At 39.0% G+C, this 22,480-nt stretch overlaps 1 protein-coding gene across 1 annotated transcript; it reads left to right on the forward strand.

Annotated features, from left to right (window-relative positions):
- The first annotated feature begins 5,138 nt into the window (after positions 1-5,138).
- foxp3b (forkhead box P3b) lies at positions 5,139-21,884 on the forward strand. Its single transcript, XM_051949441.1, has 11 exons — positions 5,139-5,324; positions 10,208-10,298; positions 10,571-10,745; positions 11,610-11,702; positions 14,315-14,402; positions 17,560-17,628; positions 17,803-17,950; positions 18,482-18,558; positions 19,483-19,584; positions 20,367-20,488; positions 20,935-21,884. Exons 1-11 carry the CDS (start codon positions 5,139-5,141, stop codon positions 20,990-20,992), a joined length of 1,209 nt encoding a protein of 402 aa, XP_051805401.1. The 3' UTR covers positions 20,993-21,884.
- The last annotated feature ends 596 nt before the right edge of the window (positions 21,885-22,480 follow it).

Below are 22,480 nucleotides of genomic sequence, written 5' to 3' on the forward strand. Positions count from 1 at the left end.
CTATCTATCTATCTATCTATCTATCTATCTATCTATCTATCTATCTATCTATCTATCAACTATTGTATTGTACACTTAAATTCAGGAAAATGTGATACAATATTGATTTTGTTTTTATTTGACCCTTAAATGGTTATTTCCCCTTGACGTTTTGAAAGCAACGAGCCTTTTGCTAAATTTTTTCATTGTGTTATTGTAATTGGAATGTGTGTTTTGAGAAATGCGTGTATGTGAGTGGTAAACCCGCGCATTCATAGTAGTACCAGTATGAGAAATCTGCAACTTTCCACACTGTATTGCGGCCAATTGCAATATCCAAACAGGAAATACTTTTTTGGATCCATTTACTGCAGAAAGACGTTGTCTTTCAGAAACATAAATCAGATATCAAACATCACACCACTTTGATAGTGTGAGGTTGTGAGTAAAGCTTTCCTCACTTTGACAAAACAGGAACAGACTTTGATGAGTTTTTTCTAGATAAGATAAAGTTGAGAAACGCCAGAGTGAGAGATGACAGTGAGAAGCCACAAACATGCTTTGCGTGCTCTCACTTTCTACTGAATTCCTGTTTCTGTGGGTGTACATTTGCATACGACATTTGTCTGCTGCTTGGTTTTATTGTGTTGATGCATGCTTCCAGGAAGAAATCATATGTCTGACATGATAGTTAAAGAGCTGAAAGAAAAGGTCCTGTGCTAACCCTAACACATGCAAATTTACATGATGGTGACAATTACGACTTGCTGTCATTTGAGCCTCTGTGAACTTAAATGTAATCATGAGTGAACAAGATTAAGAAAGTGATTGAAGCCAAAGAAATGCGAATATATATTTTACAAGGTCTTTCACTCTCAGTAGAAGTGGTTTTCACTCATTTAAACAGTTATCAAACTGATCAACTACCACAAAATGTAAAATGACGAATGGAAAGTAAACACAGCAGTAATGCATGTCTATCATCGTTATATTTCTTGACTTAATTTCCCAGTGAGATGTCCATGTAAGTCCATGTAGCTTAGCTTAACATAAAGGTGAAAAGCAAATCAAAACAGAGTGACTCTATTGGAAGTTCAATACACTTGTCAACAACTCAAACTCACTGATGAACATGTTGTGCTTCATTTGTTTAATGGGTCCACACATGAAAGTGTAAAAACATCAATTTGTTCCTGTAGATGGAATTGCATGCTGGAACTATTCCTCTGTGAAATCCTATTCTTCCACCCAGCATGTATTTGCAGCACATCTGACTGAAGATCAATATCAGTTCTGTAACACCACGTCTGTTGATGTTCAAAAGATCATGACAGGAACAAAGAAATATTCCACATGATGCTGTAGAGCAACATCCACAGATGAAGGAGGCAGGGGTGGTTGGATGGGTCACCAAAACACAGGACATAAGAAAAAAGTAAACCTCTTCATAAGTATTTTTTTAAGCAAGACTAAAATTGGTCTATAACTTTAAACACATATTTATTGTTGTGACATGTCAACAGAGCCCCTTTAACCTTAATACAACAGCAGACAAAACATGGTCATTCCCTAAGTCTAACCATGTAAAGCATTGTTGCATGATGAAAAGGACTTATTTTTCGACAGAGATTTGAAACCTAGATATATAGTTAGAGAACATAGTGAAGTCAGATCAGAAAACAGTTGTTTCATTTTAAACAGAGACTGCTAAGATTTAAAAGTTTCATTCAACAGCTAAAACTGAGTGTCTCATATTAAGGTACAGTCTGATTTAGAAAAACCATCCAGGCATTTTTGACAAACACAAGTCCCAGTGGTTGCACGTGACATGTCACAGTTCTGCATAAAAGTAGAGCAAGTTCCTACTCATTCTGTAGACTACTTTGATGATGCTATCTTGCTATCTCTCTCTCTCTCTCTCTCTCTCTCTCTCTCTCTCTCTCTCTCTCTCTCTCTCTCTCTCTCTCTCCGTGTGTGTGTGTATGTGTGTGTGTGTGTGTGTGTGTGTGACAGAGAGACAGAGAGCACCTGTGAACAACCACAGCCTCTTTTTGAGAAGGGTTGCTGCATTTCTTGTTGAATGTTTTGAACCACTGAAGACTTTAATGTTTACATGTCTGCAGTGAATGCTGAATTCTGAAGCTGGAGCGTATGCATTATTTTTCAGATAACCACACAGCTCTAATTTCAACTTTAACCCAATAGAATATGTGGTATTTCAAATATGGACGAGCAGTAATGTGATGTTTATGCCTAAACATAGTTGCTTTGTCCAAACATAATATATTTTACAGAGAAACCAATACATTCCAAGAAAAAATATTTTTGAGCACACAAGTTAAAGATTCAGTTAGAATGTTTACCGTTTAACAACTGTCACTTACTATTTTGCAGTACGATGAGCTCCACAGTGTTATAAGTGCAGCAAATCATGGCAGTCATAGCCTGACAGTACAGATGTAACAATATCGCATTGCATAATCACAAGCAAGTCTTACTAATTTACTAAAGTGTTGAGAGTACAACACCGAAGCACAAATGTAATGAATGTGATGCTGGAATTATACTGAAAAGCAGAAACTGATCTGGTTGTTGTGGCCGTGTCAGTTCCAAAAGCCAGGAGCAACTACATTAACAGCTGCCTGTTGAACTTGTCAGGCCATGAAGAAGCTTTAAAAGAATTTCAATTTGATGTTCTTCTAAAAATGTATGTCAGCAATAGTAGATAATTTAGTGACATGTGCCATGCCTTGCACGATGTGTCACAAGTTGTTGTTTTTTTATTACAAAAATACATACAGTCAGGACCACAAATATTTGGACACTAACACAATTATCAGAGGGGAGCTTTAAGATGTGCTTTAAGTGCAGGCTGTGAGAATAAATTTGAGGGTATTTACATCCAAATCAGGTGAACTCTGTAGGAATTACAATACATTTTAGATGTGTCCTCCACCTTTTTAAGAGATCAAAAGTAATTGGACAATTGGCTGCTCAGCTGGTCCATGGCCAGATATGTGTTATTCCCTCACTGTTTCATTTATAAGGAGCAGATAAAAGGTCTAGAGTTCATTTCAAGTGTGGTATTTGCGTTTTAAATCTGGTGAGGTCAACTCTCAATATAAAGTACAAAGAGCTGTCACTATCAGAGAAGCAAGCCATCATTAGACTGAAAAACCAAAACAAACCCATCAGAGAGACAGAAAAAACATTAGGTATGGCCAAATCAAATGTTTGATACATTCTGAAAAAGAAAGAACACACTAGTGAGCTCAGCAGCTCCAAAACACCTGGAAGACCCTGTAAAACATGTGTGGTGGATGATAGAAGAATCATTTCCCTGGTCAAGAAAACCCCTTCACAACAGTTGGCCAGAACAAGAAGATGTCAGTGAACCCAAAGGGTTCACCGCAAGATGTAAACCATTGGTGAACCTCAAAAACAGGAAGGCCAGATTAGAGTTTGCCTAAAAACTTCTAAAAGAGCCTGTGCAGTTCTGAAACAACATCCTACGGACAGATGAGACAAAGATCAACTTGGACCAGAATGATGGGAAGAGAAGAGCATGGAGAAGGGAAAGAACTGCTCAAGATCCATAGCAGGCTACATCATCAGTGAAGCATGGTGTTGGTAGTATAATGCTTTGGGCATGTATGGCTGTCAGTGGAACTAATTCTGTTCAGTACTACAGGACATCCCCAGAGGTCCTGTGTCCATGCCCAGCTGGATCAGAAGAGCTTTAGCAGTATAAAGGGGACCTACACAATATTAGGCAGGTGGTCATAATGTTCTGCCTGATTGGTGTAAGGTACAGTTCAATATTTTTGTACTGTATACTGTATCTAAATTTGAGAATATCTTCACCAAAATATGGTCTGATGACAATATTTCTGAAACTTAACCAAAAAAAAGTTAATAACCCTATGAGCAATTACCTGTAACCATTTGGTTGCTGTAGTGAAATTGAAAGTGAAACTTTTCATGTGTGCATAGAGGGTGAGTGGGAATATGGTGTATATTCAGATTCTTCATTTTGATGTTCGTTATTTTGGGCTGCTGAGTTATAAAAATTCATTTTGAGCTGTGAGCCTGATCATTTATTTTTAATAGATAAGTATGCCCCAACTTGCATTTATTAACAGGCATTTATAAAGCATTCAAAGTAAGGACAGTCTGGAGACTTGTGACTTCCACAGTAAGGACATGAAAGATATTATCCATAAAATATCAGTTTTCCTAAATGTGTCAATAAGCAGCAAACCTGGTTCATGTGTCAGTGTGCTTTTTCTTACAGAAACAATTTAGGAAAAATGTGGTACACATTTTTATAGACAGAGTGCAGAACTTTGAAATATAAACTAATAAGAAAGCTCAGTAGCACTACATTTTTACGCTAACCACCAAGGATAGATTTACCCAACCAATGTCTGATGTTGACTTTGAAAGTGGACCATGAATGAGCACGTGGTTCTGTTTGTACTACAATAAGTCCAGACTAGTCTGCACAGACAGTTGTATTTCCCATCATATCAAACACTAAAAAGAAACTGATCAATTTTTACACAATATAGCAGTTAGTTAAAGGTTTTGAAACTCTTTTAATAATAAATTGTAAAGTTGTGGATGATATAGTTTTTTCCCTAAAGAAGCATTTGTTTGAGCATCATTTATTTTCCTTGTGTATGGGCAGTTGTCAACCAGGGAGAACAGTCAAATTCTTCCTACTTTGGTGGATGACAAAATCTATGACCCATGCAAGGGTCTGCAACGGTACGCTTAACAGATGCTTGTTACGAGGAGAGACTGTACAAGATTCTTGGTCATCCACACCTTCATAGTTGAAGCAGACACTTCTGGACTTTGGAGGTTCTTTGATCTGTTTCCATTGACAGGCCAAACACAGTGAAAAGTCCTTGCTATGTCTGCAAGAGCAAGAGCTCATTCACTAATTATATTTGGTAATCTACATGAAAACAACAACAGCAAAAACAAAAAAAAAAACAAAAAAAAACCAACAAGGTGCTTGCAATTTCTGAACAAGAATAGGCCAGCAGAGTCTGCACCTGTCCCTCTGGACTTTGGCAGATAGCACAATTTGTATTACATGAACTGGCCTCCCCATACAGTGATGCATTATTGTTTCTGCTGTCACTGCAGAGATGCCAGAGACATGTGATAAGAGCAAAAGGTGTGGACAACACCGAGTTCAACCACAACATGACAACATCAAACACCTGGAGGGACCACACCCTCCTCCTCCTCCTCCTCCTCTTCCTCTTCCTCCTCCTCCTGCTTCACCTCCTTCAACCGGGGAAGTGGTGTCACCGCCTGCCTCAGGAAGTCAGGTGTGCAACAAATGACTTCACACAACCATGCTGGAACAAAGTTTACCACTTCCTGAACACAGATATACATGATGTATTTTCCTAGGCTGCAGAACGTGATGGTGGAGGTGTGCAAATTTCCCTTATACTGATTGATCTCTTTCTTATTATATATTATTTTTAATCTAAAATGTATGCAGCATTTAATGTTCTAACAAGCTATAATAATTCTAATGTAAATTGTGTTCATTGCTGGGTAGCTCGATCTATGACCACTTGTTAATAACCATATACTAATTACAAATAATAATTATAATAAATATTTATTTCCGAACTCTAATTCTGCTCTACACATAAGTGAATAAAGCTGAAAGTGCAGTTAGATAAAGTTAATCTGGTAGTATCGAATAAAAGTTATTTCAAGAAATAAAAAAAAAGTGATTGCTGTATTCAAAGTGTTAAAATACTACACTAACAGACTTTTAAACTTTCAATCAAAAAGAGACCTTTTGATGTGTGTACAACATGTACAATGTGCCCACCTGAAAGTAAATGTAATTTCTGTGTGTGCTATTTCATATGTGTTTCTTTGAGAAAATATCAAAAACCAAAAGAAAGAATTTTATATTTCTATTTATGCTTCATATTCGTTTGTTTCGTGATGACATATTTTAGTTTCGCATTAAATAATTGAGAACCATTTTTGTAGCTGTCTGGAGACTTCATTTCAATAAAGCAAGTAAAATGTTACATGAAGCACCGGGTCAGTGTTGTATCAGAGTCAGAACAGAAAGTCACACAGCCAGACTGCAACTGGTGGAAAACAGGCCCTGAACAACAACCCTAGACCCATATTACCTTTCCGCTGAAATCTCTTTGTTTAACTTGGAATCTCGAACATAGATCTTGTCCTGCATCTCCACTTGTTAAACAAGCCACCAAAAAAATACACTCAGAGGGAAACATCATCTACTCATGTCAGTTAATGGGCTACAAGGAGAATCAGCTGCAGCACAGTACACACTGAACACATTTAACTGTACAGATCACCTGAGTGGGTTGGATGCTGCTGTGCTGCTTACTGGTCAAAGTCACTGCTGACGACGTTCCGTTTGACCATAACTCAAACAGCACAAGTGCTGTACTTTGTCAGCTCTAAAATTCTTTAAATATCATCATTGTATATTGATGACATTGTATGCCTCTTCAAAACAAAGTTTCTGTTTTTGACTGCAAGTCCATTTAGACTTCTTCATGTTTGTGTGGGGGCTGCACAGTGACGTAGTGGTTAGCACTTTCGCCTTGCAGCAAGAAGATCCCCGGTTCAAATCCCGGCCTGGGCCTGGGATCTTTCTGCATGGAGTTTGCATGTTCTCCCTGTGCATGCGTGGGTTTTTCCAGGCACTCCGGCTTCCTCCCACAGTCCAAAAATATGCTGAGGTTAATTGATCACTCTAAATCGCCCGTAGGTGTGAATGTGAGAATGATTGTTTGTCTGTATATGTAGCCCTGCGACAGACTGGCGAGCTGTCCAGGGTGTCCCCTGCCTTCGCCCGAGTCAGCTGAGAGAGGCTCCAGCACCTCCCACGACCCTAGTGAGGATAAAGCGGCGTATAGAGAATGGATGGATGGATGTTTGTGTGGCCAACCCCTCTTCATATACAGGGGACTTCATATACAAGGCAGGGGACACTCCACTTTATATATCACATGAGAAAGCTGACCCATATGGACTATGCATATAAGCAGTTTATGTTATTATTAGTATGATTTTCACTCTTTAATCTATTTACTGTTGTTAAATGTTCGCTTCTAAGATTTTAATACTTAGATATGTATGCTAAATATATGTAGCACATAGTTAAAATGGTTTGTTGGGCACACTTGTGATAATAAATACTGACAGCATAGTAGGAAACATTCCCACTTTCAAAGAACCTCGAGTCCACATTAATGGAATCTTTACTGACTGATCTTCACAGAGGAAACTGGAATTTGTGTTCCATTTGGGACTCAAATTTTTAGCCTTAAGTTTTGTCGCCACTCAATGTTTGGTTAGTTGGTTGGTTTAGAACAATCACTTTTGTTAAGTACAACCCTTGCACAACTTGTTTGAAGTTTATCCTCCATGTTCTTGGTGACCAAGGAGTCTGGCTTTATATAACTTGACCCTTTTCAGTCAGGCTTCAGGTGCGACCACTCCACTGAGATTGCACTCCTATCAGTCACAGAATCTCTGTGGCTGGCGAGAGCTGCTGGTCAGTCCTCTGTCCTACTGCTGCTGGACTTGTCTGCTGCCTTTGACACCGTGAACCATCAAATCCTCCTCTCCACACTCTCTGAGCTCGGCATCTCAGGTTCTGTCCTGTTGTGGTTCAAGTCCTACCTCACAGGCAGATCCTTCAGAGTGTCATGGCGAGGGGAGGTGTCAAGATCACATGGCCTATCAACAGAGGTCTCTCAGGGGTCAGTGCTTGGTCCCTTACTCTTCTCTCTGTACACCACCTCACTTGGTGCAGTGATCCGCTCCCGTGGCTTCTCCTACCACTGTTATGCTGACGACACTCAGCTTTTCGTCTCTTTTCCACCTGGCAACACAACAGTTTCAGCTCGGATATCAGCATGTCAGGCTGATATCTCCACATGGATGAAGGAACGGTACCTTCACCTAAATCTGTCTAAGACTGAACTCATGGTCTTTCCAGCTTGTCCATCTGTTCAGCCTCAGATCAGTGTCCAACTTCACTTGAGCCTACTTGTGCCCACAAACTCAGCCAGAAACCTGGGTGTCATGATTGATGACCAGCTGACCTTTAAGGTTCACGTGGCCTCAGTTTCTCTATCTTGTCGTTATGCCCTCTACAACATCAGGAAGATCAGACCCTTCCTGACCCAACAGGCCACACAACTTCTGGTTTAGGCTCTTGTGATGTCACACATTGACTACTGCAACTCTCTTCTGGCAGGTCTCCCTGCATGTACAGTCAAACCGCTACAGATGATCCAGAATACAGCAGCACGTCTGGTCTTCAACCAGCCCAAAAGAGCTCATGTCACTCCCCTGTTCATCTCCCTTCACTGGCTTCCAGTTGCAGCCACAATCAAATTCAAAACTCTCCTCCTGGCTTACAAAACATTTACAAGAACGGCCCCAGCCTACCTGGATTCCCTGATCCAGGTCTACTCCCCTTCACGCCCACTTCGCTCTCCAGGTGAGAGATGCCTGGTGCTTCCAGCCCAGCACAGCTCGAAATCTCTAGACTCTTCTCCTCTGTTGTTCCCAAATGGTGGAACAAACTACCAAACTCTGTGTGTTCTGCTGAGTCCCTTTCTACTTTTAAGAGACAACTGAAGACTCAGTTGTTCAGAGAACACCTTGGCACTTAATCCGACTCCACCTTAGGAGTAGAATAATAAGTCAGGTGGTCCAAAACCCAGCACTTATTTAGCACTGACAAAGTTGAAAAAAAAAAAAAGGAGGGGGGGGGGGGGGGGTGAGCGGCAATTCTTCTTTAACTTGATGGCAACACCTTTGACCAATCGCACTTGATGCACTTTTGCACTTTTGCACTTACTACAGGTTTTTCCTTATGTCTGAATTCTTGCTTGTGTTGTACATCACTCTGGACAAAAGCGTCTGCTAAATGAAATTGTAGAATAATGTATGGCTGATTGAGAGACCTGATGCAGGAAGACATGCAGATCCCTCAAAGCGCAAGAGTAGCTATATCCATCCATCCATTCTCTATACACCGCTTTATACTCATTAGGGTCGCGGGGGGTACTGGAGCCTCTCTCAGCTGACTCGAGTGAAGGCAGGGGACACCTTGGACAGGTCGCCAGTCTGTCACAGGGCTACATATTCAGACAAACAATCACACTCGCATTAACACCTACGGGCAATTTGGGGTAATCAATTAAGCCAGAGTACCCGGAGAAAACCCACGCATGCACATGGAGAACATGCAAACTCCATGCAGAAAGATCCCAGGCCCAGGCCGGGATTTGAACCGTGGATCTTCTTGCTGCAAGACGAAAGTGCTAACCACTACACCACTGTGCAGCCCCAGTAGCTATATGTGTACCTAATTTTCAAGAGACAGGGATGCAAGTAATATAATATAATAATAGTATGCCTCAGTCTGCAGTACTTGCACAGTATGACTCTGAAAAACAGATAAGTGCTGTAGGTCTGGTACAGGGTTTTCAATCTCAGTCAGAGTTTCTGTGCCAGCTGAGAAGGTGAAAAGGACAGTACAGAATATCAATCTTTATGGATGGCATTGAACAAAAAATCCCTGACTTGTTGTATAAGACAGTCTGCAGGATGGAACTTTGCTTGGTAACATGTAAAGAAGCCTGATCAATATTGGGAGCACATTCTTTGGTCAGATGAAACCAAGGTAAATTTGTTCAGCTCTGATGAGGTCCACAATGTTTGCCACGGAAAACTGTGCCTGTCATCAAAAATACAACTGAATATATGAACTCTTAAAAACAAGGCTTGAAACTTAGTAATGGAATGATCACTGGCCCTTGTTATCTGTTAATCTGTGTTTTTGTGTGCCGATTTTAACTGGAGCTCTTGAAACTCTGTAGTGTTAAAATGTTTTCATCTTTTAGTAAGTTGAAACATTTAGGAATGTTGATCATGTGCATTATGACTTGTCCAGGAACAGCCATTTCCCGTTTTACAGGTGAAATTTTTAGAAACAATTACCATAAGTTGGTGTAGTTATGAGTGGTAAGTGAACTTGGGGAAAAACCATAAACATACCTGACAGAAGGCAAGGGTAGTGAAGGATAAAAATACAAAAACATTCTTACATGCAACCCAGTGATTTAATTGTAGTTCATTACATTGTGTACAAGCAGTAGTTGACATTGGTGTTTTTTCCTTCCAGTGCTGGGGAAATATGGACGGTATAAGGCTGAAGCAGCAGAGACCATCAGTTCTGCGTCAAGTTGCCCAAACAGCTTTCAGACAAGAACATGGTATACAGATGAGTCCTACATAAACAACAACATACATGACAATCACTGTATTTATGCTGCGATTTTCTTAGGTATGTTTAATTCTGTATTTTGTCGAGCATGCACAAATAGAGGTTGCCTGATTAGAGGGAGAACAGTTCTTGTATTGGTGCTTGATATGATTTCAGTTTTAGGTGTTTTAGCAGTTTGTATTAAGTCATCATCGGCACTCAGCATTTGTTTCATGTTATTAAAACAGATCAAATGCGTACATCAATGCTTTCTTTTCTCAGTGCATCCAGAGAGTAGTACAGTCGTCTCCATTTGCAAGGAAGAGGTGGATGCAAGTCACCTTCCCCAGTCGTCTTCACCGCACATGGGCTTGTCTCCCAGAGCTGTCCATCAATACCTCCCGTTAAGGACAGATGGTCCAAAGCAGAACACCATTGAGGCCAGGATTTATGATAGGTAACTGTCTCATATTTACACTGGATTAGAAATTACACAGATTACTAAATATAAAAATATACTACTAATAAAGATGTCCAATTCATGAATTAGCTAAAGATATACTGTGATGAAGAACTGAAATATGTCATACTAGAACTAGAACTGCAACTAGAACTAAAGTTCAATGATTAGGTTAAATGAAGTCAGATTTCTTTGTGTGAAACAGTGGGCTGGATCTGTGCCACCTCAGTTTTGCAGTACTAGCAGGGATCTACTAGGCATCAAATCCTGGTAGGCCTTTGCATCTATGGGCTTTTTCTGGCAATGTCTGTCTCTTTATCGACCTGCTGTTTGATAACCATCCCTCTCAAGAATTATGTTCTTGTACAGAGAAGCTGCATTCTTAATGATACATTTTCTGCCAGAAAGACCCGCCAAGTCCCTAGTAGGACGTTGGAAGGGTGGTGGCATCAGTCCAATACAAGACTTTCACCCAGGAAATAGGGACTGTTATTCTTCACAGATGACATTCTTAGAATTAAGTTTGTTTTTTTACATCATGTTTGGTCACATTTGGGCAACAAAACAACTCCTTAGGTCTTGGGTCAAGCTTATTTGGACTCTTGACTCTAAGACTGATGTGGTTTTGACAGGTGTGTACTGTGTTATGTGCACATGGACTGGAAAATGTCAAAAACTTGAACTTTATGTGATTTTGTGGAACATTATCCAGATTAGTAATGTGACTGAGCTGAAATATATAATCCAGCCCTGATGTGTGAGAAAAAAATCTTTTGATGAGGTCATTTTGAAGAACCAATGCAGTTAAAGTAATTGAAGTCCTTGTCCAAACTATCACTGAGAAATTTCTGTTTCCTTCAGCATCAATGAGGGGGCGAGTGCTCTGTTTGTGAGTGGCCTCTGCCGCTGGCCTGGTTGTGATGCAGTGTCTGAAGATTTCTCTAGTTTCTTAAAGTAAGTAGACTACTGAATACTGCATACATAATATTCATTAAATCCCTTGTTATTTAAGTGTCATGGCATATTTGGTAATGGCTATTTTAACCTTCAAGAGAAGTATATTACTGAAGTACTGCGTGCTCATTTTTTGAAATAGAAGACTACTTTTCTCCAATTAAACTGTTTATTTTCTAGTAACAGTGTCTCAAAAGAATCTTGCACAAGGACCTTTTCTTTTGGAACAGCCTCCCAGAAAAGGATAAAGTTTGATATGAACAGAACATTTTATACAGTGTGGGGAAATGGTTATGGAACATAAACATATAATTCAAATCTTGAAATATTAATAGCTAAAGGTGGGGATAAACCGTGGTTTAGACTTAGTTCTCCCATTAGTTGGTGCACAGATACGTCCGTATCTCTTGGTACACGATTCATCCAATCTCCAAGAACCGCACCCTGTAAAAAGAACCCTCCAAGCAACCTCTTCCCGCTCTCTACCTGTCAATCTATTCCTATTGTTAACTGTGATGTGATGCAGCTACTGGTGGTGTCTCATAGGGAGGATTATTATAAACTGCTCAAAAAAATTAAAGGAACACTTTTTAATCTAAGTATTGCATCAAATCAGTCAAACATGTGGGATACTGATCTGGTCAAGTAAGTAAAAGAGGGGATTTTTAGTCAGCTTCAGCTGCTTTGGTGTTCATGAAATTAATTAATTAATTAATTAATTAATTAATTAATTAATTAATGGCACTCTGACTGCCATTAGGTATCAGGATTAAATCCTTGGATCCATTTTAGGACCCTACACTGGTGCAATAGGTTCCTTGTGGTGCGCAACAATGCCTGGCCTCATGTGGTAAGAGAATTCATGCAGTTCCTGGAGGATGAAGGAATTGACACCATTGACTGGCTCCAGTACTCACCTGACCTAAATCCAATAGAACGCCTTTGGAACATTATGTTTTGTTCTGTCCAACACCACCAGGTTGCTCCTCAGACTGTCCAGGAGCTCAGTGATGCCCTGGTTCAGATCTGGAAGGAGATACCCCAGGACACCATCCATTGTCTCATTCAGAGCTTGTCCCGATATTGTCAGGCTGCATACAAGCATATGGAGGTCATATAAACTACTGAGTACCGTTTTGAGAAATTTTCAGAAATGGACCAGTCTGCCACATCAGTTTTTCACTTTGATTTTAGAATGTCTTGAATTTAGCCCTCCTGGGGGTTGATAATTTTCATTTCTATCAAACAATGTGGCATCTTTTCATTCCTAACACATTAACCAGTCCATATCAATGTAAATATCCAGTTTGTTTTTCCCTCCGCATTGAAATAGGATGTGTTTTCAAAGTGTTCCTTTAATTTTTTGAGCAGTGTAATTTCCACCTTTAAACAACCTTGAGTTAACAGTTTCAGTGTAATTAGTATGAAGAAAAGGGAATATACTGTGAAGCAAACTCAAATCTCTCTTATCTTTTTGTATGCATAAAAGCTATCCAGCTTGACCTGTCCCTGCTTGTGTCCCTCATGTCTTCAGTTCTTCAGAGCCTTGGGTTAATGCTTGAATCCATGTTGCTCCCTTTAAAGGTCAAACACAATTCATGCATTAACTGCACAATAAATGGTTATTATTATTATTATTATTATCAGTATTGTAATATTCACATGTGATATCAATTTCAGTGTTAAGCTAGCATTGCCTTTAAAAAAATCCCAATACTGCTCTAAACCTGAGATTGTTAAAGAAATCTGATAACAATGTAGCAATTATGTATTTTGAAAAAGGAAGGGAAAGAGTGCCAGCATATTTACGTTTCCATTTTTCTCAGTCAGTACTGAACACAATGCTAAATTCATGCACTTAGGACACTAAGAAGAAAGAACATTTGTCCTGCATTTCATTTTTATGATAGGCCAGTATACTCCACCTGCCACCAGTGTACAAATCTTGGCTTTCTTCAAAATCTTAGAGTTAATAATAACAAAAATGAAAGTGGCAATTCAATGACTGCACAAGGCAGCTCAGAAATCCTGACTCTACAGTGAGCTTTCCAGATTTGCCCTCTGTCAATTCTCTGCCATTGTTAACACTAATATTTTTCTTGAACAAACAATTATATTGACTGCTTTTTTCCCATCAAGTTTGCAGTGTTCGCCACCTTCAGTCTTCGGAGTTACATCTCTCTCTTAATTATGTCTCTTTTTGGTGTCACAATCTGTCTTACTGAAATAGTGTGCTGTTTGGTGCTTCCTGCTTTGCTTGGAGCCAAATAGATTTACTGATCCCTTGTGATTAGTGGTGTACAGAGTTCAGAACCATGATGGCAGAGTTGACAAAACTTATACTGAAATGTGACTTTTTCTAAATTTTCTGTTAGTCTATGACCAGGAAGAAAAATATTTGCACTTAAGTTTTCATCAGGTAATGATTAGACATGGGTAGGGATATGTTTGGGTTCTGGTTAAGTTAGACGCACAGCAAATTGATGAGGAGAAAGTCTTCAATACAGCACTAGAACTGTCTCTGTACTCAACAATCTTAGTTGTTCTCTTCTGATCTGGGGCTTCATAACAACTATAATTTTAAAAATATGCTGTCCTGCTTTTTCTTTCAGGCATCTCCATTCAGAACACAGGCATGGTGACAGAAGCATTGCTCAGTGGCGGGTCCAGCAGGATATTGTTCAGTACATGGAGAGTCAGGTGGGAAGTGAAAAATTCTCGGTCTTCACTTTCACCATGGTTGCTCTTGTGATAAACTCTATTGATCACAGACACTTTTAACCCAATAACAGGCCAGAGAAAGATTTTCAGGCACAAAATCTATGTTGGGAGGGCGCTGGGGTTAACAAAACAATGAACTATAACACAGGAGACCCTATTTTAAAATTGCATTGTTTCTTCAAACCAGAAAGAACCTATTTTAAGTCAAACCACGGGCTTTCTCTCTGCCGTACAAGAATGTTTTTGTTCCTAGACCTAACCAAACTTTTGTCCATCATTGTCACATTATTAGTGGGTTTATGCTAAAGTTGGTTAACCATATCCAGACTTTATACAGACGCACACAAGGCTGATAGTCACTAGCAAAGTGAGCTAGTAAACACTAGTAAAGACACAAAGACATTATTGTTGTCATGTTCTGTTCATTCTTAAAGATAATCTGAGCTGCATTAGATCAAAGTACACATTGTTTCTTTCACATATATTCTAAGATGGTTTTGTATAAATAAATCATTTGGCCACAAAAATACTTATTAGATACAGTGAGACCCATAAATACTTGGACAGCGACACAGTTTTCATAATTATGCCTCTGTACACCCCCAAATGGCACGCTCAGCCATTTTTTTATATACTTCATCCATTTTGACTGACCCAAAAGTAGTTGAAGAATTGACTGATAGGCATTCACATGACAAAGTGTGATCTGGTTCCTCATTATTTCAAACCTAGTTAAGCAGATCACAGGTTTGAATTTGATTTCAAGGCATGAATTTGCATTTGGTCGCTGTAATGGAATTGTCAATATGCCTTTCAAAGAGGTGCCGATGCAAGTGAAGGAAATCAGGTATGCCAACACCAAAAAGGCCTGGAAGATAACAGAAGACAACAAAAGTGGATGATCTCAGAATTGTTTCATTAATAAGAAAATATACCTTCACGGCATCTACCTCTCAAGGAGACAGATGTGTCATTCACAAAGTCTACAATCAATGCACAGTTTCATGAAAGTACTTCAGATACAAATCATTGGTAACACCCAATAACATAGAGGCCTGATTACACTCCGCTAGAAAACATCTTAAAAAGTCTGCTCAATTCTGGAGTGTGAGTCTTTTACTAAATAAAACCAAGATAACATCTGTCAGACATGGAGGCAGTGCTTTGACATGGACATGGACAGCTGCAAATGGCAAAAGGTCATTGATGTTAACTGATGATGTGACTGGTGATCGAGGTAGTAGGATAAATTTTGAAGGGTCAGATTCAGTCAAATGATTTAATACTGGCCTCATGGTGCCTCATTGTAAAGATAGACAATAACCTAAAACATTCTGCAAAATCAAGAACCCATCCAAGAGCTTCTTAAAGCTCGTGTCCGGAGTTTCCGTTTGTTTTCAATTTATGTATCATTGTTTAACAAAGCTTAAATGTGTTAGTCTAGTTCGATACTATAATATAATGTTAGTATGACACGATTTTATTCATGAGCTCCACCTTCCTCTCATAGACCCCCATGTTATTCCAAAAAGCGCCGGTCGGCAGCTTGCCAATCAAGTTCGAGCTTCCGCTTTGTCATGCTGTCAATCAATGGCTACGCGCACAGCAAGCACGCAAAAAAAAAAAAAGCACAGCAAGCACGCCCATGCAGAGGTGCGCGAGCTACGCACTACGCAACCGCGCGCACATTTGCTTTGCTTGTGGAGGAGAGAGCATCAGGGATCAGCAACTTCCAGAAAAGTTACCAATCCCACGGCTTGTCAGGCCAAGAGACTGCAGGATGTTTTTTGGCTCGGGGTGCTTGCATCGCTCCCCGACCACAGCCTCCATAGCCCGCCTGACGGCTTTGTTTAGATGCCCGACCTCTGGAGGAAGATGTTGGGGCGTCTGGGACATACTCTTCGTCAGAGGAGTCATGCAATTCTGAACTCTAGATAGAAATAAATAAACAATGTAACACATATACACGCGTAAATGCACTAAGTTTGATAAACAACGTCATCGAGAGGGATACACGAGTGTAATCACATATTGAAACTTTACTCGTTCGACCTAGCAGATTCATGTTATTTTGGTATTAGGACAAGTTCGACTCAATACAGAATTCTAACGTAATTCCTTTATTATTTACTAAATGTACTAAATGTAGAAGAGTGGAAAACAGCAAAACAGGCAAGATGCTGCAGCACTCCGGGCACTCCTCTCAGGTACTGTGCGCGTGCACAAATAAAGGGGCGAAATCAGAGGGAGGGTGGGACCAACAGTGTTTTAGGAGACGCTGCGATTCAAACTCCGGACACGAGTTTTAAGACAATAAAATGAAAAGCGCCTAAATGGGAGACTTTCAACTGACCTCAACCCTAGTGAGCTGCTTTGTCTGACTGAAGACGAAACTTAGGACAGAGTAACCCACAAATCAGCAAAAACAAATGTGGTTGCAGTTAAGTCCCAGGAAAGCTCTTCAAGGAAGTGGAAGGGCTCCACCGTTGACTGCAAAGAATTTGTGATTAAAAAATGTGATTGAAAAGTAATCCTTGAATTAAATGAAAACAATTATGAAAAAAGTGTCACTGTCCAAATACTTATGAACCTGAGTAAGTTTGTCAGCCACTGTAGAATGAAATTAGTTTACCAAATACTCAGCATTCAAGAGCTTCCCTTCCTATGATGTATGTAAACAGTAATGATCCTATCCTCCACAGTATTGTATTGTTAATTTATGCAACAACAGAAACCAACTAGACGAGCCCTCAGTAGAGGACAGAACCACGCCCATGCATGATACTCTGTATCAATTTTGATCATCCTACGTATATCCCTTCCTACTTGATCTGCTGACCTGTAACTCCACAACTGAGCAGGGGACCTTAGACTGATCTTCAGTGCCAAGTTTGATTATCCTGACTTCAGCACTTGCAGAGATATCTGACTGGACATACCCACCCACATACATACTTACCCAGCCAGATACCGAAGCAAATGCAGTAACCCCGCTGACGTACGTCAGGCGTGGTTAACAACCAACAAACTCTCTGCAGGTCATGAGCTGTGAAACCACATATTTAAGCACAATTTGAAATTAATTCTAACATGGACTTTCTCTCTCTCTCTCTCTCTCTCTCTCTCTCTTTTTTAGCTCATTCTGGAAAAACAGAAACTCATTGCGATGCAACTTCACCTCTCTGAACATAAATACTCTGATTTGGTATGTTGACTCATTTTACTCTTGGCTTACATTGTTTTTCCAATTTGATTTGCTTGATTAAAAGTTTTACTTAATGCAGCTTGAAGAATTTTCCGACTTGCTTGTAGGATTTTTTTACTGGAAAGAAAAGAAATGACATCATCTGTTCATGTCCCCCTCTATCATTGTATACAGAAGGCAGCTTCTGAGTGGCCATACAGCCTTCCTTTATTCCTGCCACAGCCCCATGTAACCGACGGAGTCCAACAATGGGACATTAAGCGTATGGAGGAATTGGTCCAACATGGCTACAGAGCTGTTGGATCTGCCCCTACTTTACAAGGTAACATACTAAATATCTGTTCACTATGCTCCACATGTTTTATGTTTTGAACAATATTTAATCTCCTACAAAACCTTAGAAAGCAGAAGACAATAGTTAGTTTATAATCTTAAATCCATTATCATATAATCCATAATCATATAAGACAATCATATTAAGCAAGAATTGTATTGATTACTAAAATTTAAATGGAATTAGAGTTTTTTGTTCCTATTGTGGGGCATTAGCAACTTATTTATGACAGTATTTGTGCATTAGGATAAATAGCTTCATAATAATCTGTCATGTCAGTTCATAGATGAGAATGGATTGTCTGTAATGTCATATTTGTACAAAATGTGAATTTTAAACTAACTTTAAACATTACTGTTGTATTTTTTGCTTAGTATGCGCTTCAGATTTTGTTACTTATTTTCCCATCAGGTCAATGGACTGCACAGATAGCTCAGGAAATCAGACAAAAAAGGACACAATGCAAATCAAGTGTTTGATGGCATAAACTGATGACATACAATCACTGTTATATTACAGATCTGGTCACCAGTAGTGAATGTTACAAGTACAACAACATCAGACCACCATACACCTATGCTTACTTGATAAGATGGGTGAGTATGTTTAATCAGTTATATGTGAAGTTGGTCTGATGTGCTTTGTCAGTCGCTGATTTCACTAGAGAGTACAGTTCACACTCTTTAGATGTGTTTTACAGAAAATTGTGCTGTTCAACTTAATTCTTGCATTTTCAACATATTTACATATATTCAGTTAAATGACAGGATAAACCTGGCAAAAAATTTGTTTTAAATTTGGAGTAGATTAATCCAAAACTGAAGAAGTGATTTAGATTAGGGGTAGCACAGTGGCTTGGCCCATCTTAAACAACAAAAATGCTTGCTTTATTTATATTTATCTGTGCACTTTTTTTGTCTGTCTACTTCATTCACAGATTACTGCAAACTCAAAATTTAATTATAGTGATTGTATTCAACATTTTAAGACTTTTTGTAAAACAGTGTCTTAAAACATGATCTATTATGGGATGACTACAAGGACTGTCATAGCTAACGTTAGCTCTGGTTGTAACAGCAATATATTTTACATTGAGGTAATACTGTAGGCTGTAAGTGCTGCGGTGATAAGAAAACTCTTTGTTGCACAATATGTACACAACCACACTTTTATTTAAGCTGCCACTGGGAAGATTTTTAAAAGAAAACTTTTTGCCAAACAAGCTCCCTTCACTGTTCCCCAAGCTTTCTTGTGCACTGGCTGGCATCACTCAGTTTGTCCTATGTATCTTCTTCATGGCTGACAAACAGACTTTAGGTGAAAATGCATATACACTTACACAGAGTGATAGAACTATATCGTAAAGTGTTCAGCTGCACGCTAGCTGTATGTTCAGACATTCCTTGTTTAGTGAAATTCATGGTTCATGTGCTACAAACTCTTGCAACAGTGGATAACTTGTTAATTTTTGTCACAGCTTGTTCTTCTTTGAGCTTCTCTTTTTGTCTGGCTGTTTTCAGTCGATCCTGGAGTCTCCAGACAAACAGCGTACTCTGAATGAGATCTACAACTGGTTCACTACCATGTTCTTCTACTTCAGACACAACACTGCTACCTGGAAGGTTTGACTCACTCTGATACCTGCTTGTCCATGTACACTAAAATAATCATCCCAAAAATATACACAGCACAAGTCTACAGGCACTTAAAAATATGAAGCGAGCAAAGCACAAGTTCTTTTAAAATCTTCAAATTGGTCAAACTATGAGACTACACCATGTTTTTCTTAAAAGCCTCCTCTTTTTGTTAGTTGCATGAGAGTACTGTGTTCTGTTTTTTTTGTTGTTGTTGTTTTGTTGTTGTTTTCCCTACAAGGAACCTGCATTTCTTGTAGAAATACAGGTTCCTATGATCACATGTTCAAAAACTTTGATGTATGTATTGTTATTAGTAGCTCTGAATGACAGCCTCTCTGCTATCACACTCTGTTTAAATGTAGATCAGTTCCAGATATTGACGATTACAAATACCAATACTACCAATATCAACATCGGCCCTAAAAAATCCTGTATTGATCGTTTCCCAAAACTTACTGTGACTTTTGTGACCTTTTAAAAAACTTTTCCAAGGCTACATTTATCTATCATTTAGGCCATGACAACTATGTGAAATCAGAAAGGAATTTTGTCATGAGTGGCCACATGTCTTGTTTCCACTTTTCACAGAAAAAACAATAAATAGAGTTGTTTGTAACTGGTTAAGGTAGTAATGTAGACAGTTTAACATACTGTACTAAAAAACACTAACAACCAAATCACCTAACAGGTAGGTTCCATCTAACAGAAATTATTTTCTCTTGCTTCCATGAGAATAAAATTTTACTGTACCTGTATCCTGTACACAGAATGCAGTCCGTCACAACCTGAGCCTTCACAAATGTTTTGTGCGAGTGGAGGGAGGCAAAGGAGCAGTGTGGACAGTGGATGAAAGAGAGTACCAAAGAAGGAAAGGCCAGAAGTATCACAGGTAACACTATCAACAACTGTCAGTCGTCCCATTATGTTTGCTGCGGTTTCTTAGGATCCCAATGATACAGAGACAATGGAGAGTTTAGAAAAGAAATGACTGGAAAAGGAAGGGAAGAGGAGAGAGTAGAGAAGGGAGGCACCAAGGAGGTATCAAAGAAATCTCAGCAGCAATTACATTTAATATTCAGGAAATTCTAATTTGGCATCGAATACAGGCCCTGTAAGAGAAATTAAAAGGGAGGCTAACATGAAAGTACAGTTGGCTAGGTGTGTATGTCCATGTGGACTTTCCTCTGCAAGGGCAGAAATATGCATATTTACCAGTAGTGTACACATGCAGACTACATAGATGCCTAGTGGACCAGAAAATGTTATAATGACTACTACATGTAGCTGTCTACCTGTACATGGGTGTATAATAAATGTTTAACTGTGTGTTTTCAGAGATTGCCCTGTGAAGTGGCTAACATCCTGCTCCATTTACAGCCCTGAGGACCCCTGAACACCAGCAGACAGTAGCTGGAGTCACATCCACATGTACTGGAATATTGCAAAAAGAAATGAGTCTGTAGACTTGTTTCTTTGTGTCTTATTTCCAAATGACTTTTTTAATGTGATTGTATGATTTTTTTTTTTTTTTTTTTGCAAAACCATATTTTGTACTCAAGCCTGGCAACTGTTTTTGTACTTGTACTAATCCAAAGATTTGTTTTAAAATATGTGAAGGTAACATTTATGAGTGTTTGGTTATCATCCTGATTTTACTCATTTCTGGATAGGACGTTTCTTTCAGGAAGTAGGCCAGTCGGTCAGACATCTCTTACATGGGCCGTTTATATCCTCCTACATTGTCATCTGCTCTTTATACTTAGATCTAGACAAAACAATCAATCAAATCCATTAAACAAAATGGGTGTGATACAAGTAGGTATTTTGATGCATAACATTAGTGGCATCAGGAATGTGGCTTATGAAATAATCAGCATATCAAATACTAACAGGGCTGACACCATTGACAGTATATGAAAAAGATTGAACTCTCCGTGATGCAGGACTACCAATAAAAAACGCAGCCTGGGAATTTCCAATCATCAAATTTAAACATCATCAAAATTCTTTTTCTTTTTTTTTAATCTTCAGAATCTGTTCATTTGTATTGTGTCTTGTTAGGCTAAAATGTGAAAGGAATAAACCCAATTTTCAAGGTTTTTCTCCTGATGTTTGTGTGTGCAAAAGGCCAAAAATATCTAAGTTGGATTATGTAATGATTACCTGAAACCTAACTTGACTTCATAGCTTCTTATATTATCAGAATTATTTAAAATATTGCAACATACTTGTTCATTGTATATTCATAGTACTTCTTGAATGAATCTCATCATAACAATGACGTATTGTGCTCTAATTTACTTCATTATCACATTATAACATTAAACTGTTCTAATTTGATCTGTGCTTGTTTCTGCTCCCTCCTCCTCTGTCCTGACCTTTACCTGTTCATCTGTTGGTTTAGATTGTAAGGTATTTACTATTCATTTTGATAGCTGGAGTGGTTATTCAATATTATATATGCCGAAGAAAGGGGAATAGTCACTGGAAAAGGGTGCTGGGGTGCTGTTTGTTGCTGTAGCTTCATAAACTGCCCTGAGAGAGTTTCTCTTCATGTGCTTATGTAGGCATTTGTACTGTGCTCACAGAACACCACATTGTTGGCTCTGTGCCTGATTATACCCCCATTATATATACGCATTTTTTTTATTTTGTAACTTGTTCTGAAGGGGAATCCATGCTGTGACCAGGTGCGGTCATCTTTGCAACGTACCAGTGTTGTAATTGATGACATCTTGACGTCAACTCAAACAATAGTATGGCTTACTGATGTGTTTCTGTACAACAATGTGGCAAAGAAGAAAACACATCAGATCTTATTTACCCATGATAAGATTTTGCTCGAAGGAAAATATAGAATACCACCAGACACATACTTTCA

This window comes from Acanthochromis polyacanthus, chromosome 6, assembly GCF_021347895.1.
Source record: "Acanthochromis polyacanthus isolate Apoly-LR-REF ecotype Palm Island chromosome 6, KAUST_Apoly_ChrSc, whole genome shotgun sequence".
In the NCBI taxonomy this organism is placed as follows: Eukaryota; Metazoa; Chordata; class Actinopteri; family Pomacentridae; genus Acanthochromis; species Acanthochromis polyacanthus.

Coding starts and splice junctions, on each gene's coding strand:
- foxp3b (XM_051949441.1), top strand. CDS start 5,139: ATGCCAGAGACATGTGATAAGAGCAAAAGGTGTGGACAACACCGAGTT. Junction 11,703..14,314: donor GATTTCTCTAGTTTCTTAAA/GTAAGTAGACTA, acceptor TTTTTCTTTCAG/GCATCTCCATTCAGAACACA. Junction 14,403..17,559: donor TTCAGTACATGGAGAGTCAG/GTGGGAAGTGAA, acceptor TCTCTTTTTTAG/CTCATTCTGGAAAAACAGAA.